General features: G+C 40.7%; 1 protein-coding gene across 1 annotated transcript in view; it reads right to left on the reverse strand.

Annotated features, from left to right (window-relative positions):
- Nucleotides 1-17,500, reverse strand: part of dync2h1 (dynein cytoplasmic 2 heavy chain 1) — a 163,782-nt gene that overhangs the window by 101,643 nt on the left and 44,639 nt on the right. The window contains exons 35-43 of the mRNA XM_030776669.1: nt 16,543-16,766; nt 16,007-16,119; nt 15,394-15,593; nt 13,985-14,249; nt 13,186-13,393; nt 2,952-3,081; nt 2,684-2,839; nt 1,963-2,222; nt 1,381-1,627 (exon numbers count right to left, since the gene is read on the reverse strand). Coding sequence (XP_030632529.1) covers nt 1,381-1,627; nt 1,963-2,222; nt 2,684-2,839; nt 2,952-3,081; nt 13,186-13,393; nt 13,985-14,249; nt 15,394-15,593; nt 16,007-16,119; nt 16,543-16,766 — 1,803 coding nt within the window. The remainder of the gene's footprint in view (nt 1-1,380; nt 1,628-1,962; nt 2,223-2,683; nt 2,840-2,951; nt 3,082-13,185; nt 13,394-13,984; nt 14,250-15,393; nt 15,594-16,006; nt 16,120-16,542; nt 16,767-17,500) is intronic.

Here is a 17,500-nt window from a genome sequence, read left to right on the forward strand (position 1 = left end):
ATAACACTACCACGACACTACCATGACACTACCATAACATTACCACAACACTACCACAACACTACCATGACACTACCACAACACTACCATAACACTACCAGAACACTACCATAACACTACCACGACACTACCAGGACACTACCACGACACTACCATAACACTACCACGACACTACCATAACACTACCACGACACTACCACAACACTACCATGACACTACCATGACACTACCATAACACTACCAGGACACTACCACGACACTACCACAACACTACCATAATACTACCATGACACTACCACAACACTACCATGACACTATCACAACACTACCAGAACACTACCATAACACTACCACGACACTACCAGGACACTACCAGGACACTACCAGGACACTACCACGACACTACCATGACACTACCATAACACTACCACGACACTACCAAAACACTACCACGACACTACCATGACACTACCATAACACTACCATAACACTACCACAACATTACCATATCACTACCATAACACTACCACAACACTACCACAACACTACCACAACACTACCACAACACTACCACGACACTACCATGACACTACCATAACACTACCACGTCACTACCATATCACTACCATGACACTATCATATCACCACCATATCACTGCTGTAAAATCATCACGACTGTCAATATAATTTAATGCCTGTCAATGTAATTTAACGACTGTCAATGTAATTTAACAACTGCCAGTGTAATTTAACGACTGCCAGTGTAATTTAACGACTGTCAGTGTAATTTAATGGCTGTCAGTGTACTTTAACGCCTGTCAATATAATTTTATGACTGTCAGTGTACTTTAACGACTGTCAATATACTTTAACGACTGTCAGTGTACTTTAATGACTGTCAGTGTAATTTAATGACTGTCAGTGTACTTTAATGACTGTCAGTGTAATTTAATAACTGACAGTGTAATTTAACGACTGTCAGTGTAATTTAACGGCTGTCAGTGTACTTTAACGCCTGTCAATATAATTTAACGCCTGTCAATATAATTTTACGACTGTCAGTGTACTTTAACGACTGTCAATATACTTTAACGACTGTCAGTGTACTTTAATGACTGTCAGTGTAATTTAATGACTGTCAGTGTAATTTAATGACTGTCAGTGTACTTTAACGACTGTCAATATACTTTAACGACTGTCAGTGTACTTTAATGACTGTCAGTGTACTTTAACGACTGTCAATATACTTTAACGACTGTCAGTGTAATTTAATGACTGCCAAGAGCGACAGGAAGTTTTATTAAGAAAGTAAAACACAGCCGTAGGACAGACTGTAGGGGTGTGTGGATGACATGAGAAAGTGGCGAATGTTTGTGGTACCTGTTGGAGGAAGGCGATGAGGCTGCTGGTGCCCCATTTGTCTGGTTTGGGAAGGTTTATGTCTTTGAGGTAAAGTACCAGGTGCTCACAGTCCTTGGGCCGGTACAGACGGCCCACGTTGGAACTGAGGAGCAGGCAGGTCTGAGTCAGTTTCTGTAGGACGTGATGAGATGAGGTCTGGGCACTACAGTGGACCACAGCAACCTGTGTGGACCGCAGACTGGAGAACGCATGTCGCAGCAGCATCCTGCAACACACACACACACACGCACACACACACGCCCACACATACACATTAAGCAATAAAATCACATAGTAACACAGATAACAACAGCCTTATTCATATTTTATGTGTGTCTGTGTGTCTGTGTGTGTGTGTGTGTGCGTATCTATGCGCCTGCATGCATGTGAATGCGTGTGTGTGTGTGTGTGTGTGTGTGTGTATGTGTGTGTGTGTGTGAACAATTAGTCAAGTAAAACAGGAAGTGAGGAACAAAGCTCGTATTGGTGAATAGTGCTGTGATGTCATGCTGCATGAATACATCAATAAACTGTTTGGTGGGTAGGAGAGTGTTGTCCCACCCTTTTCCACAGCCCTCTGGTCCAACCAATAAGAAAGGCTGTTTGTTGTCAAAGCACAGCCAGGCTGAGAAGAAGTCTAGCGCCCTCTGCATGTCTGGAGTCAGAATGACAGGGAGTTTCTGCAGATTGTTTAAATCCTCAACACTCAACACATCAGACTGCTCTGGCTGGTAAGCCGCCAAACGACCCGAATTCACATCATAGAAGGTGTTGAGTGGTTTCCGAGGGTCCGGCGGACTTTCTCTGGCCCAACTCAGAACCTGAGAGCAGATGTAGATCACACACACTGGTCAATCTACACAACACAGGACCATACAACAGAGTCAGGGCCCTTCAGTTTATCCTTGGCTGTTCTAAAGGACTAATGTGTCCCTGAAAAACATGTCTTTGCAAAAGCTATGAGTCTCACACACACACACACACAGATACAGACATACACACACACACACACACACACATGCACATGCACCCGCACGCACACGCACACACACACGAACACACACACACAGTATGTTAGCACTGTTGAGTTAAGACTGACAGTGGGTTAACAGTGTTAAGACTGACAGTGGGTTAACAGTGTTGAGTTAAGACTGACAGTAGGTTAACAGTGTTGAGTTAAGACTGACAGTGGGTTAACAGTGTTAAGACTGACAGTGGGTTAACAGTGTTAAGACTGACAGTGGGTTAACAGTGTTAAGTGTTAAGTGTGTGCTGTGCTGACCTCTTTGGCAAACTCCTGGCGTAATTTGAGACTGAGGTTTCCGCCCAGTCCCCTGATGAGTCCAACCACAAACTGACCACGTTCACGCACACCACTCAGATGAGACAAACCATTCATCACCGTGCCAACAAGACTGGTCTCCACCACAAAGTCATTCTATAAGGAAGGACGCAGACAGAGAGAGAGAGGGGGAGAGCTTTAGTATTTGAGAAGTGAGTGATGTGGTGAAGTGTAAATGAAGGTAAGAAAGATGAGTAATGTGTCTGACTTGTTTGAGGACCCAGTCCAGAGCTCTGTCAAAGTAATCCCCAAGCCAGCTCTCCAGGTTCCCCCTGATCTCCTCTGGCTGGCTCCTCAACCATGACTTCACCAGAGAATTAACATCAGTATCCTCATCACTACAGCACAAAACACACACACACACAAACAAATACCCACAAGAATTAACCAAAAGTGCCACATACATGTAGAAAAGAATGGCTATTTTACAGAGGCGGGGTTAAGGCCGGGTTAAGGCGGGGTCAAGGCGGGGATAAGGCGGGGTTGCAGGTGATATGGACATGGACTGGGTGGGTTTGCATAGAGCTGTTCCTGTTTTAGCTGATTTTTTAATCCTGCAGCAAAAGACTGTGACTGTTCTCCGTTTAATCTCTATTGTTAATGTAGTGTTAGTGTTATATAACTGGGTTTAGTGCCTGTCAAACTGATTTAGTGTTAGTGTTATATAACTGGGTTTAGTGCCTGTCAAACTGATTTAGTGTTAGTGTTATATAGCTGGGTTTAGTGTTGGTGTTATATAGCTGGGTTCAGTGTTGTATAGCTGGGTTTAGTGCCTGTCAAACTGATTTAGTGTTAGTGTTATATAGCTGGTTTAGTGCCTGTCAAACTGATTTAGTGTTAGTGTTATATAACTGGGTTTAGTGCCAGTCAAACTGATTTAGTGTTAGTGTTATATAACTGGGTTTAGTGCCTGTCAAACTGATTTAGGGTTAGTGTTATATAACTGGGTTTAGTGCCTGTCAAACTGATTTAGGGTTAGTGATGTATAGCTGGGTTTAGTGCCTGTCAAACTGATTTAGTGTTAGTGTTATATAACTGGGTTTAGTGCCTGTCAAACTGATTTAGGGTTAGTGTTGTATGACTGGGTTTAGTGCCTGTCAAACTGATTTAGTGTTAGTGTTATATAACTGGGTTTAGTGCCTGTCAAACTGATTTAGTGTTGGTGTTATATAGCAGGGTTTAGTGTTATATAACTGGGTTTAGTGCCTGACAAACTGATTTAGTGTTAGTATTATATAACTGGGTTTAGTGCCTGTCAAACTGATCTAGTGTTAGTGTTATATAGCTGGGTTTAGTGCCAGTCAAACTGATTTAGTGTTAGTGTTATATAACTGGGTTTAGTGCCTGTCAAACTGATTTAGGGTTAGTGTTGTATGACTGGGTTTAGTGCCTGTCAAACTGATTTAGTGTTAGTGTTATATAACTGGGTTTAGTGCCTGTCAAACTGATTTAGTGTTGGTGTTATATAGCAGGGTTTAGTGTTATATAACTGGGTTTAGTGCCTGACAAACTGATTTAGTGTTAGTGTTATATAACTGGGTTTAGTGCCTGTCAAACTGATTTAGTGTTAGTGTTATATAGCTGGGTTTAGTGCCAGTCAAACTGATTTAGTGTTAGTGTTATATAACTGGGTTTAGTGCCTGTCAAACTGATTTAGTGTTAGTGTTATATAACTGGGTTTAGTGCCTGTCAAACTGATTTAGTGTTAGTGTTATATAACTGGGTTTAGTGCCTGTCAAACTGATTTAGGGTTAGTGTTGTATGACTGGGTTTGGTGCCTGTCAAACTGATTTAGTGTTAGTGTTATATAACTGGGTTTGGTGCCTGTCAAACTGATTTAGTGTTAGTGTTATATAACTGGGTTTAGTGCCAGTCAAACTGATTTAGTGTTAGTGTTATATAACTGGGTTTAGTGCCTGTCAAACTGATTTAGGGTTAGTGTTATATAACTGGGTTTAGTGCCTGTCAAACTGATTTAGGGTTAGTGATGTATAGCTGGGTTTAGTGCCTGTCAAACTGATTTAGTGTTAGTGTTATATAACTGGGTTTAGTGCCTGTCAAACTGATTTAGGGTTAGTGTTGTATGACTGGGTTTAGTGCCTGTCAAACTGATTTAGTGTTAGTGTTATATAACTGGGTTTAGTGCCTGTCAAACTGATTTAGTGTTGGTTATATAGCAGGGTTTAGTGTTATATAACTGGGTTTAGTGCCTGACAAACTGATTTAGTGTTAGTGTTATATAACTGGGTTTAGTGCCTGTCAAACTGATTTAGTGTTAGTGTTATATAGCTGGGTTTAGTGCCAGTCAAACTGATTTAGTGTTAGTGTTATATAACTGGGTTTAGTGCCTGTCAAACTGATTTAGTGTTAGTGTTATATAACTGGGTTTAGTGCCTGTCAAACTGATTTAGTATTAGTGTTATATAACTGGGTTTAGTGCCTGTCAAACTGATTTAGTGTTAGTGTTATATAACTGGGTTTAGTGCCTGTCAAAATGATTTAGTGTTAGTGTTATATAACTGGGTTTAGTGCCTGTCAAACTGATTTAGGGTTAGTGATGTATAGCTGGGTTTAGTGCCTGTCAAACTGATTTAGTGTTAGTGTTATATAACTGGGTTTAGTGCCTGTCAAACTGATTTAGGGTTAGTGTTGTATGATGGGGTTTAGTGCCTGTCAAACTGATTTAGTGTTAGTGTTATATAACTGGGTTTAGTGCCTGTCAAACTGATTTAGTGTTAGTGTTATATAACTGGGTTTAGTGCCTGTCAAACTGATTTAGTGTTGGTGTTATATAGCAGGGTTTAGTGTTATATAACTGGGTTTAGTGCCTGACAAACTGATTTAGTGTTAGTGTTATATAACTGGGTTTAGTGACTGTCAAACTGATTTAGTGTTAGTGTTATATAGCTGGGTTTAGTGCCAGTCAAACTGATTTAGTGTTAGTGTTATATAACTGGGTTTAGTGCCTGTCAAACTGATTTAGTGTTAGTGTTATATAACTGGGTTTAGTGCCTGACAAACTGATTTAGTGTTAGTGTTATATAACTGGGTTTAGTGCCAGTCAAACTGATTTAGTGTTAGTGTTATATAACTGGGTTTAGTGCCAGTCAAACTGATTTAGGGTTAGTGTTATATAACTGGGTTTAGTGCCTGTCAAACTGATTTAGGGTTAGTGTTGTATGACTGGGTTTGGTGCCTGTCAAACTGATTTAGTGTTAGTGTTATATAGCTGGTTTAGTGCCTGTCAAATTGATTTAGTGTTAGTGTTATATAACTGGGTTTAGTGCCTGTCAAACTGATTTAGTGTTGGTGTTATATAACTGGGTTTAGTGCCTGTCAAACTGATTTAGTGTTAGTGTTATATAACTGGGTTTAGTGCCTGTCAAACTGATTTAGTGTTGGTGTTATATAGCAGGGTTTAGTGTTATATAACTGGGTTTAGTGCCTGTCAAACTGATTTAGTGTTAGTGTTATATAACTGGGTTTAGTGCCTGTCAAACTGATTTAGTGTTAGTGTTATATAGCTGGGTTTAGTGCCAGTCAAACTGATTTAGTGTTAGTGTTATATAACTGAGTTTAGTGCCTGTCAAACTGATTTAGTGTTAGTGTTATATAGCTGGGTTTAGTGTTGGTGTTATATAGCTGGGTTAAGTGTTGTATAGCTGGGTTTACTGTCTGTCAAACTGATTTAGTATTAGTGTCATATAACTGGGTTTAGTGCCTGTCAAACTGATTTAGTGTTAGTGTTATATAACTGGGTTTAGTGTCTGTCAAACTGATTTAGTGTTAGTGTTGTATAGCTGGGTTTAGTGTCTGTCAAACTGATTTAGTGTTAGTGCTATATAGCTGGGTTTAGTGCCTGTCAAACTGATTTAGTGTTAGTGTTATATAACTGGGTTTAGTGCCAGTCAAATTGATTTAGTGTTAGTGTTATTTAGCTGGGTTTAGTGTCTGTCAAACTGCTTTAGTGTTATTGTTATATAGCTGGGTTTAGTGCCTGTCAAACTGATTTAGTGTTAGTTTATATAGCTGGGTTTAGTGCCTGTCAAACTGATTTAGTGTTAGTGTTATATAACTGGGTTTAGTGCCTGTCAAACTGATTTAGTGTCAGTTTATATAGCTGGGTTTAGTGCCTGTCAAACTGATTTAGTGTTAGTGTGATATAACTGGGTTTAGTGCCTGTCAAACTGATTTAGTGTTAGTGTTGTATAGCTGGGTTTAGTGTCTGTCAAACTGATTTAGTGTTAGTGTTGCATAGCTGGGTTTAGTGCCAGTCAAACTGATTTAGTGTTAGTGTTATATAGCTGGGTTTAGTGTCTGTCAAACTGATTTAGTGTTAGTGTTGTATAGCTGGGTTTAGTGTCTGTCAAATTGATTTAGTATTAGTGTTATATAACTGGGTTTAGTGTCTGTCAAACTGATTTAGTATTAGTGATGCATAGCTGGGTTTAGTGCCTGTCAAACTGATTTAGTGTTAGTGTTATATAGCTGGGTTTAGTGTTGGTGTTATATAGCTGGGTTTAGTGTTGTATAACTGGGTTTAGTGCCTGTCAAACTGATTTAGTGTTAGTGTTATATAGCTGGTTTAGTGCCTGTCAAACTGATTTAGTGTTAGTGTTGTATAGCTGGGTTTAGTGTCTGTCAAACTGATTTAGTGTTAGTGTTATATAGCTGGGTTTAGTGTCTGTCAAACTGATTTAGTGTTAGTGTTATATAGCTGGGTTTAGTGTCTGTCAAACTGATTTAGTGTTAGTGTTGTATAGCTGGGTTTAGTGCCTGTCAAACTGATTTAGTGTTAGTGTTATATAGCTGGGTTTAGTGTCTGTCAAACTGATTTAGTGTTAGTGTTATATAGCTGGGTTTAGTGTCTGTCAAACTGATTTAGTGTTAGTGTTGTATAGCTGGGTTTAGTGCCTGTCAAACTGATTTACGGTTAGTGTTATATAGCTGGGTTTAGTGCCTGTCAAACTGATTTAGTGTTAGCATTGTATAGCTGGGTTTAGTGTTGTGTAGCTGGGTTTAGTGTTGTGTAGCTGGGTTTAGTGTTGTTTAGCTGGGTTTAGTGTTGTATGTCTGGGTTTAGTGTTGTATAGCCGGGTTTAGTGTTGTGTAGCTGGGTTTAGTGTTGTATGACTGGGTTTAGTGTTGTGTAGCTGGGTTTAGTCTTGTATGACTGGTTTTAGTGCTGTGTAGCTGGGTTTAGTGCTGTGTAGCTGGGTTTAGTGTTGTGTAGCTGGGTTTAGTGTTGTGTAGTTGGGTTTAGTGTTGTATGACTGGGTTTAGTGTTGTATGACTGGGTTTAGTGTTGTATAGCTGGGTTTAGTGTTGTATAGCTGGGTTTAGTGTTGTGTAGCTGGGTTTAGTGTTGTGTAGTTGGGTTTAGTGCTGTGTAGCTGGGTTTAGTGTTGTATGACTGGGTTTAGTGTTGTATAGCTGGGTTTAGTGTTGTGTAGCTGGGTTTAGTGTTGTATGAACGGGTTTAGTGTTGTGTAGCTGGGTTTAGTGTTGTATAGCTGGGTTTAGTGTTGTGTAGCTGGGTTTAGTGTTGTATGACTGGGTTTAGTGTTGTGTAGCTGGGTTTAGTGCTGTGTAGCTGGGTTTAGTGTTGTGTAGCTGGGTTTAGTGTTGTATGTCTGGGCTTAGTGTTGTATAGCCGGGTTTAGTGTTGTGTAGCTGGGTTTAGTGTTGTGTAGCTGGGTTTAGTGTTGTATGACTGGGTTTAGTGCTGTGTAGCTGGGTTTAGTGTTGTGTAGCTGGGTTTAGTGTTGTGTAGTTGGGTTTAGTGCTGTGTAGCTGGGTTTAGTGTTGTATGACTGGGTTTAGTGTTGTATAGCTGGGTTTAGTGTTGTGTAGCTGGGTTTAGTGTTGTATGAACGGGTTTAGTGTTGTGTAGCTGGGTATAGTGTTGTGTAGCTGGGTTTAGTGTTGTATGTCTGGGTTTAGTGTTGTATGACTGGGTTTTAGTGTTGTGTAGCTGGGTTTAGTGTTGTATGACTGGGTTTAGTGCTGTGTAGCTGGGTTTAGTGCTGTGTAGCTGGGTTTAGTGTTGTGTAGCTGGGTTTAGTGTTGTGTAGCTGGGTTTAGTGTTGTATGACTGGGTTTAGTGTTATATGACTGGGTTTGGTGTTGTGTAGCTGGGTTTAGTGTTGTATAACTGGGTTTAGTGTCTGTCAAACTGATTTAGTGTTAGTGTTATATAGCTGGGTTTAGTGTCTGTCAAACTGATTTAGTGTTAGTGTTATATAGCTGGGTTTAGTGTCTGTCAAACTGATTTAGTGTTAGTGTTATATAACTGGGTTTAGTGCCTGTCAAACTGATTTAGTGTTGGTGTTATATAACTGGGTTTAGTGCCTGTCAAACTGATTTAGTGTTAGTGTTATATAACTGGGTTTAGTGCCTGTCAAACTGATTTAGTGTTGGTGTTATATAGCAGGGTTTAGTGTTATATAACTGGGTTTAGTGCCTGTCAAACTGATTTAGTGTTAGTGTTATATAACTGGGTTTAGTGCCTGTCAAACTGATTTAGTGTTAGTGTTATATAGCTGGGTTTAGTGCCAGTCAAACTGATTTAGTGTTAGTGTTATATAACTGAGTTTAGTGCCTGTCAAACTGATTTAGTGTTAGTGTTATATAGCTGGGTTTAGTGTTGGTGTTATATAGCTGGGTTAAGTGTTGTATAGCTGGGTTTACTGTCTGTCAAACTGATTTAGTATTAGTGTCATATAACTGGGTTTAGTGCCTGTCAAACTGATTTAGTGTTAGTGTTATATAACTGGGTTTAGTGTCTGTCAAACTGATTTAGTGTTAGTGTTGTATAGCTGGGTTTAGTGTCTGTCAAACTGATTTAGTGTTAGTGCTATATAGCTGGGTTTAGTGCCTGTCAAACTGATTTAGTGTTAGTGTTATATAACTGGGTTTAGTGCCAGTCAAATTGATTTAGTGTTAGTGTTATTTAGCTGGGTTTAGTGTCTGTCAAACTGATTTAGTGTTAGTGTTATATAGCTGGGTTTAGTGCCTGTCAAACTGATTTAGTGTTAGTTTATATAGCTGGGTTTAGTGCCTGTCAAACTGATTTAGTGTTAGTGTTATATAACTGGGTTTAGTGCCTGTCAAACTGATTTAGTGTCAGTTTATATAGCTGGGTTTAGTGCCTGTCAAACTGATTTAGTGTTAGTGTGATATAACTGGGTTTAGTGCCTGTCAAACTGATTTAGTGTTAGTGTTGTATAGCTGGGTTTAGTGTCTGTCAAACTGATTTAGTGTTAGTGTTGCATAGCTGGGTTTAGTGCCAGTCAAACTGATTTAGTGTTAGTGTTGTATAGCTGGGTTTAGTGTCTGTCAAACTGATTTAGTGTTAGTGTTGTATAGCTGGGTTTAGTGTCTGTCAAATTGATTTAGTATTAGTGTTATATAACTGGGTTTAGTGTCTGTCAAACTGATTTAGTATTAGTGATGCATAGCTGGGTTTAGTGCCTGTCAAACTGATTTAGTGTTAGTGTTATATAGCTGGGTTTAGTGTTGGTGTTATATAGCTGGGTTTAGTGTTGTATAACTGGGTTTAGTGCCTGTCAAACTGATTTAGTGTTAGTGTTATATAGCTGGTTTAGTGCCTGTCAAACTGATTTAGTGTTAGTGTTGTATAGCTGGGTTTAGTGTCTGTCAAACTGATTTAGTGTTAGTGTTATATAGCTGGGTTTAGTGTCTGTCAAACTGATTTAGTGTTAGTGTTATATAGCTGGGTTTAGTGTCTGTCAAACTGATTTAGTGTTAGTGTTGTATAGCTGGGTTTAGTGCCTGTCAAACTGATTTAGTGTTAGTGTTATATAGCTGGGTTTAGTGTCTGTCAAACTGATTTAGTGTTAGTGTTATATAGCTGGGTTTAGTGTCTGTCAAACTGATTTAGTGTTAGTGTTGTATAGCTGGGTTTAGTGCCTGTCAAACTGATTTACGGTTAGTGTTATATAGCTGGGTTTAGTGCCTGTCAAACTGATTTAGTGTTAGCATTGTATAGCTGGGTTTAGTGTTGTGTAGCTGGGTTTAGTGTTGTGTAGCTGGGTTTAGTGTTGTTTAGCTGGGTTTAGTGTTGTATGTCTGGGTTTAGTGTTGTATAGCCGGGTTTAGTGTTGTGTAGCTGGGTTTAGTGTTGTATGACTGGGTTTAGTGTTGTGTAGCTGGGTTTAGTGTTGTGTAGCTGGGTTTAGTGCTGTGTAGCTGGGTTTAGTGCTGTGTAGCTGGGTTTAGTGTTGTGTAGCTGGGTTTAGTGTTGTGTAGTTGGGTTTAGTGTTGTATGACTGGGTTTAGTGTTGTATGACTGGGTTTAGTGTTGTATAGCTGGGTTTAGTGTTGTATAGCTGGGTTTAGTGTTGTGTAGCTGGGTTTAGTGTTGTGTAGTTGGGTTTAGTGCTGTGTAGCTGGGTTTAGTGTTGTATGACTGGGTTTAGTGTTGTATAGCTGGGTTTAGTGTTGTGTAGCTGGGTTTAGTGTTGTATGAACGGGTTTAGTGTTGTGTAGCTGGGTTTAGTGTTGTATAGCTGGGTTTAGTGTTGTGTAGCTGGGTTTAGTGTTGTATGACTGGGTTTAGTGTTGTGTAGCTGGGTTTAGTGCTGTGTAGCTGGGTTTAGTGTTGTGTAGCTGGGTTTAGTGTTGTATGTCTGGGCTTAGTGTTGTATAGCCGGGTTTAGTGTTGTGTAGCTGGGTTTAGTGTTGTGTAGCTGGGTTTAGTGTTGTATGACTGGGTTTAGTGCTGTGTAGCTGGGTTTAGTGTTGTGTAGCTGGGTTTAGTGTTGTGTAGTTGGGTTTAGTGCTGTGTAGCTGGGTTTAGTGTTGTATGACTGGGTTTAGTGTTGTATAGCTGGGTTTAGTGTTGTGTAGCTGGGTTTAGTGTTGTATGAACGGGTTTAGTGTTGTGTAGCTGGGTATAGTGTTGTGTAGCTGGGTTTAGTGTTGTATGTCTGGGTTTAGTGTTGTATGACTGGGTTTTAGTGTTGTGTAGCTGGGTTTAGTGTTGTATGACTGGGTTTAGTGCTGTGTAGCTGGGTTTAGTGCTGTGTAGCTGGGTTTAGTGTTGTGTAGCTGGGTTTAGTGTTGTGTAGCTGGGTTTAGTGTTGTATGACTGGGTTTAGTGTTATATGACTGGGTTTGGTGTTGTATGACTGGGTTTAGTGTTGTATAGCTGGGTTTAGTGTTGTGTAGCTGGGTTTAGTGTTGTATGACTGGGTTTAGTGCTGTGTAGCTGGGTTTGGTGTTGTATGACTGGGTTTAGTGTTGTATAGCTGGGTTTAGTGTTGTGTAGCTAGGTTTAGTGTTGTATGACTGGGTTTAGTGCTGTGTAGCTGGGTTTAGTGTTGTGTAGCTGGGTTTAGTGTTGTGTAGTTGGGTTTAGTGCTGTGTAGCTGGGTTTAGTGTTGTATGACTGGGTTTAGTGTTGTATAGCTGGGTTTAGTGTTGTGTAGCTGGGTTTAGTGTTGTATGACTGGGTTTAGTGTTGTATGACTGGGTTTAGTGTTGTATGACTGGGTTTAGTGTTGTATAGCCGGGTTTAGTGTTGTGTAGCTGGGTTTAGTGTTATATGACTGGGTTTGGTGTTGTATGACTGGGTTTAGTGTTGTATAGCTGGGTTTAGTGTTGTATGACTGGGTTTAGTGTTGTGTAGCTGGGTTTAGTGTTGTATGACTGGTTTTAGTGTTGTGTAGCTGGGTTTAGTGTTGTGTAGCTGGGTTTAGTGTTGTATGACTGGGTTCAGTGCTGTGTAGCTGGGTTTAGTGTTGTGTAGCTGGGTTTAGTGTTGTGTAGTTGGGTTTAGTGCTGTGTAGCTGGGTTTAGTGTTGTATGACTGGGTTTAGTGTTGTATAGCTGGGTTTAGTGTTGTGTAGCTGGGTTTAGTGTTGTGTAGTTGGGTTTAGTGCTGTGTAGCTGGGTTTAGTGTTGTATGACTGGGTTTAGTGTTGTATAGCTGGGTTTAGTGTTGTGTAGCTGGTTTAGTGTTGTATGACTGGGTTTAGTGTTGTATGACTGGGTTTAGTGTTGTGTAGCTGGGTTTAGTGTTGTGTAGTTGGGTTTAGTGCTGTGTAGCTGGGTTTAGTGTTGTATGACTGGGTTTAGTGTTGTATAGCTGGGTTTAGTGTTGTGTAGCTGGGTTTAGTGTTGTGTAGCTGGGTTTAGTGCTGTGTAGCTGGGTTTAGTGTTGTATGACTGGGTTTAGTGTTGTATAGCTGGGTTTAGTGTTGTGTAGCTGGGTTTAGTGTTGTGTAGCTGGGTTTAGTGCTGTGTAGCTGGGTTTAGTGTTGTATGACTGGGTTTAGTGTTGTATGACTGGGTTTAGTGTTGTGTAGCTGGGTTTAGTGTTGTATGACTGGTTTTAGTGTTGTGTAGCTGGGTTTAGTGCTGTGTAGCTGGGTTTAGAGCCTGTAATGTTAATGTGGAGCGGATTAGCGTAGTGTTACCTGAGAAAGATCATGCCCATTCGTGATACTGTGGCTGGGGACGCACAGCTCAGATCATGAGTCTCAAACACAAAGTTGACATTTGGGCCGAACTGGATTCTCTCTCCACTGGGCATGGTCAGTAGCCTGTTATCATCCAACACTGAATTGAGAGACTCGATCCACTCTGGGTCAATATCTCCATCACACACGATCCAGGAGCTCACCTCTGCACACAGATTTTCAGGAAATTAACAGCTACATAACATTCCACCACAAAAAATGTCAAAAATATTATTTTAAAAAATCTGTTTCCTCTTTCACGAGGAAGACTCCACAGTGACCATTATGCACAACAGGCAGAGGCAGGAATACAAATGTTTATTCTGATTGTTTGTTCTCAGTTCTGATTGTCAGGTTTATAATTCACCATGTAAATGTTTGGCAGGTACATAACTGGGCATGCAAATGTTTGATAGATACTAAATAAGTACATAAATGATCCGATATGTAAACAGTTGGCAGGTAAATGATCAGATATGTAAACAGTTGGCAGGTAAATAATCAGATATGTAAATATTTGGTGGGTAAATAAGAAGATGGGTAAATATTTGATCTGTAAATTATTGGGCATGTACGATTGTGACATGAATATAATCAGTTTTATAAATGTTTGGAGTATACGCAATCGGGTATATAAATGTCTGATGTACATAATCAGGTGTGAAGGTATATAATCAGAAACGTACATGGTTAGCAGATATATAAATTGCTATGTAATTATTTGGCTGGTAAATACTGTGAATGTGGCGGTTCTTACCCTGGGGCTCTCGGACCACCTGTCTGGCACTGGAGGTGAGGACGCCGTCGGACCACTCGCGTGTGTCCATATCGATGTGGCCCAGTAGCTGATGCCGTGGCATGGCTTTGGGGTTCATGGTGTATTGTTTAACCACACGACCCATTCGAACCAACGCTGCACGCAGCATACGCCACAGAGTGGACTTCCCCGCTCCGCTCGGACCAACGATAACCACACCCATTCTCTGTCGCAGCTGTTCATACAACTCCACGGCCTTTTTCATCTAAAGGACCATTTACACATTTACTTATCAATTCCACCACCTTCATCTGTTTACATATTTACACATCACCTCTGAAACATTTTTCATCTGGAGACATCTGTTCACAACTCCACAGCCATTTACATATTTACATATCAGTCTATTCTAATGTCAAATGCACTTGTCCTAAATGTCCTGTCATGGGACATAAATCTGGAGGGGTAAATACTGAGATGTGTACCTGACTGGGGACGTGTAAATGTGGAGGGGTAAATACCTGACTGGAGATGTGTAAATGTGGAGGGGTAAATACTGAGGTGTGTACCTGACTGGGGATGTGTAAATGTGGAGGGGTAAATACTGAGGTGTGTACCTGACTGGAGATGTGTAAATGTGGAGGGGTAAATACTGAGGTGTGTACCTGACTGGGGATGTGTAAATGTGGAGGGGTAAATACTGAGGTGTGTACCTGACTGGAGATGTGTAAATGTGGAGGGGTAAATACTGAGGTGTGTACCTGACTGGGGATGTGTAAATGTGGAGGGGTAAATACTGAGGTGTGTACCTGACTGGGGATGTGTAAATGTGGAGGGGTAAATATTGAGGTGTGTACCTGACTGGAGATGTGTAAATGTGGAGGGGTAAATATTGAGGTGTGTACCTGACTGGAGATGTGTAAATGTGGAGGGGTAAATACCTGACTGGAGATGTGTAAATGTGGAGGGGTAAATACTGAGGTGTGTACCTGACTGGGGATGTGTAAATGTGGAGGGGTAAATACTGAGGTGTGTACCTGACTGGAGATGTGTAAATGTGGAGGGGTAAATACTGAGGTGTGTACCTGACTGGGGATGTGTAAATGTGGAGGGGTAAATACTGAGGTGTGTACCTGACTGGGGATGTGTAAATGTGGAGGGGTAAATATTGAGGTGTGTACCTGACTGGAGATGTGTAAATGTGGAGGGGTAAATATTGAGGTGTGTACCTGACTGGAGATGTGTAAATGTGGAGGGGTAAATACCTGACTGGAGATGTGTAAATGTGGAGGGGTAAATATTGAGGTGTGTACCTGACTTGGGACGTGTAAATGTGGAGGGGTAAATATTGAGGTGTGTACCTGACTGGAGATGTGTAAATGTGGAGGGGTAAATATTGAGGTGTGTACCTGACTGGGGATGAGTTCCAGGTGAGCTTCCTCATACACAGCCCGCAGGGCCGAGCTCAAATTCTCGTACTCCACATCCTTGAAATCCACGCCAGGAAACACATCACGCACCAGAGCATCAAAACGACTGCTGTCAGCAAACGTCAGCTTGGACATCGTGTTCAGCCTCAGAGCCTGAACCACCAAATGACTCTCCCTAACTACAGGACAGAGACAGCGGGAGACAGATTTTGAGAATCAAAGGGATAAGTGGAGACAATAATTATAGTTTGTACAGCTCTCTGTATGAAGCTTCATAAATCTGTTTATTCAAATAGTTTAACGAACAAAAGGTTATCAATAATTATAGTTTGTACAGCTCTCTGTATGAAGCTTCATAAAGAGAGGCAGACAGGGGGAAGAAAAAGAGAGGCAGACAGGTGGAAGAAAAAGGGAGGCAGACAGGGGGAAGAAAAAGAGAGGCAGACAGGGGGAAGAAAAAGAGAGGCAGACAGGTGGAAGAAAAAGAGAGGCAGACAGGGGGAAGAAAAAGAGAGGCAGACAGGGGGAAGAAAAAGAGAGGCAGACAGGTGGAAGAAAAAGAGAGGCAGACAGGGGGAAGACAGAATCTTGCCCTTTTTGCTGTCATTTCTCCTCTGGAGTTGGAGCAGACTGCCACAGCCCTTCAGAACCGTCTTCAGGGCCCGTAAACCCCAGTCATAGTGCTGCTGAGGAGAAAGCAGCTCCCTACATACACACACACACACACACACACAGGCATGCACACGCACATACACACACACACACACACGCAGACGCATGCACACACACACAGACACAGACACAGACATGCACGCACACACGCACACACACACACACACACACAGGCACATACACACACACACACACAGGCACATACACACACACACACACAGGAAAATGATGAAAGAGATTTGACTGTGCAAAAAAGAAACACACTCTCTCTCTCTCACACACACACACACACTGTCTCTCTCTCTCTCTCACTCACACACATGCACACACACATACTCATACACACTCACACACACGCACACACACACGCACACACACATACGTGCTACTGGAAAACACACATACAGATGTATAAGCACTCGAAGAAAGAACAGACATTGTCAGGCCTGTGTGTACCTGGCCAGGTTAAATATAGCCACAAGCTTGCGGCCAAGCTCTCTGCCTTCCTTAAAGCCTTCGGAGTAAAGGATGACCTCAGCAATGAGCTCGTTATCTGGACTGGACATGGCGACGGGTCGGAACAACTGTTTGAGATTATCTGGAAGTTTCTGTCGCCCTCCGTAACCTTTGCCAGCAGGGTTAAGAGTGATGAAGATCCCCGAGTTAGGGTCCAGTTCCACCTGACACACGGGGAACAGCATGTGCCTTTCTTTAGTTTTTCTTTAGTTTTCTCAAACTCAGCTTAGATTGTTCTTTTACTTTTTTACATCATACAAAGGCTTATAGGTCACAGTACTGTGTGAATGGTTATATTGTTATAAAAGTTACATTAACAGTACTGTGTGAATGGTTATATTTTTATAAAGGTTACATTAACAGTATTGTGTGAATGGTTATATTGTTATAAAGGTTACATTAACAGTACTGTGTGAATGGTTATATTGTTATAAAAGTTACATTAACAGTACTGTGTGAATGGTTATATTGTTATAAAAGTTACATTAACAGTACTGTGTGAATGGTTATATTGTTATAAAGGTTACATTAACAGTACTGTGTGAATGGTTATATTGTTATAAAGGTTACATTAACAGTACTGTGTGAATGGTTATATTGTTATAAAAGTTACATTAACAGTACTGTGAGAATGGTTATATTGTTATAAAAGTTACATTAACAGTACTGTGTGAATGGTTATATTGTTATAAAAGTTACATTAACAGTACTGTGTGAATGGTTATATTGTTATAAAAGTTACATTAACAGTACTGTGTGAATGGTTATATTGTTATAAAGGTTACATTAACAGTATTGTGTGAATGGTTATATTGTTATAAAGGTTACATTAACAGTACTGTGTGAATGGTTATATTGTTATAAAAGTTACATTAACAGTACTGTGTGAATGGTTATA

Source organism: Chanos chanos, chromosome 6 (genome assembly GCF_902362185.1).
Source record: "Chanos chanos chromosome 6, fChaCha1.1, whole genome shotgun sequence".
Classification (NCBI taxonomy): Eukaryota; Metazoa; Chordata; class Actinopteri; order Gonorynchiformes; family Chanidae; genus Chanos; species Chanos chanos.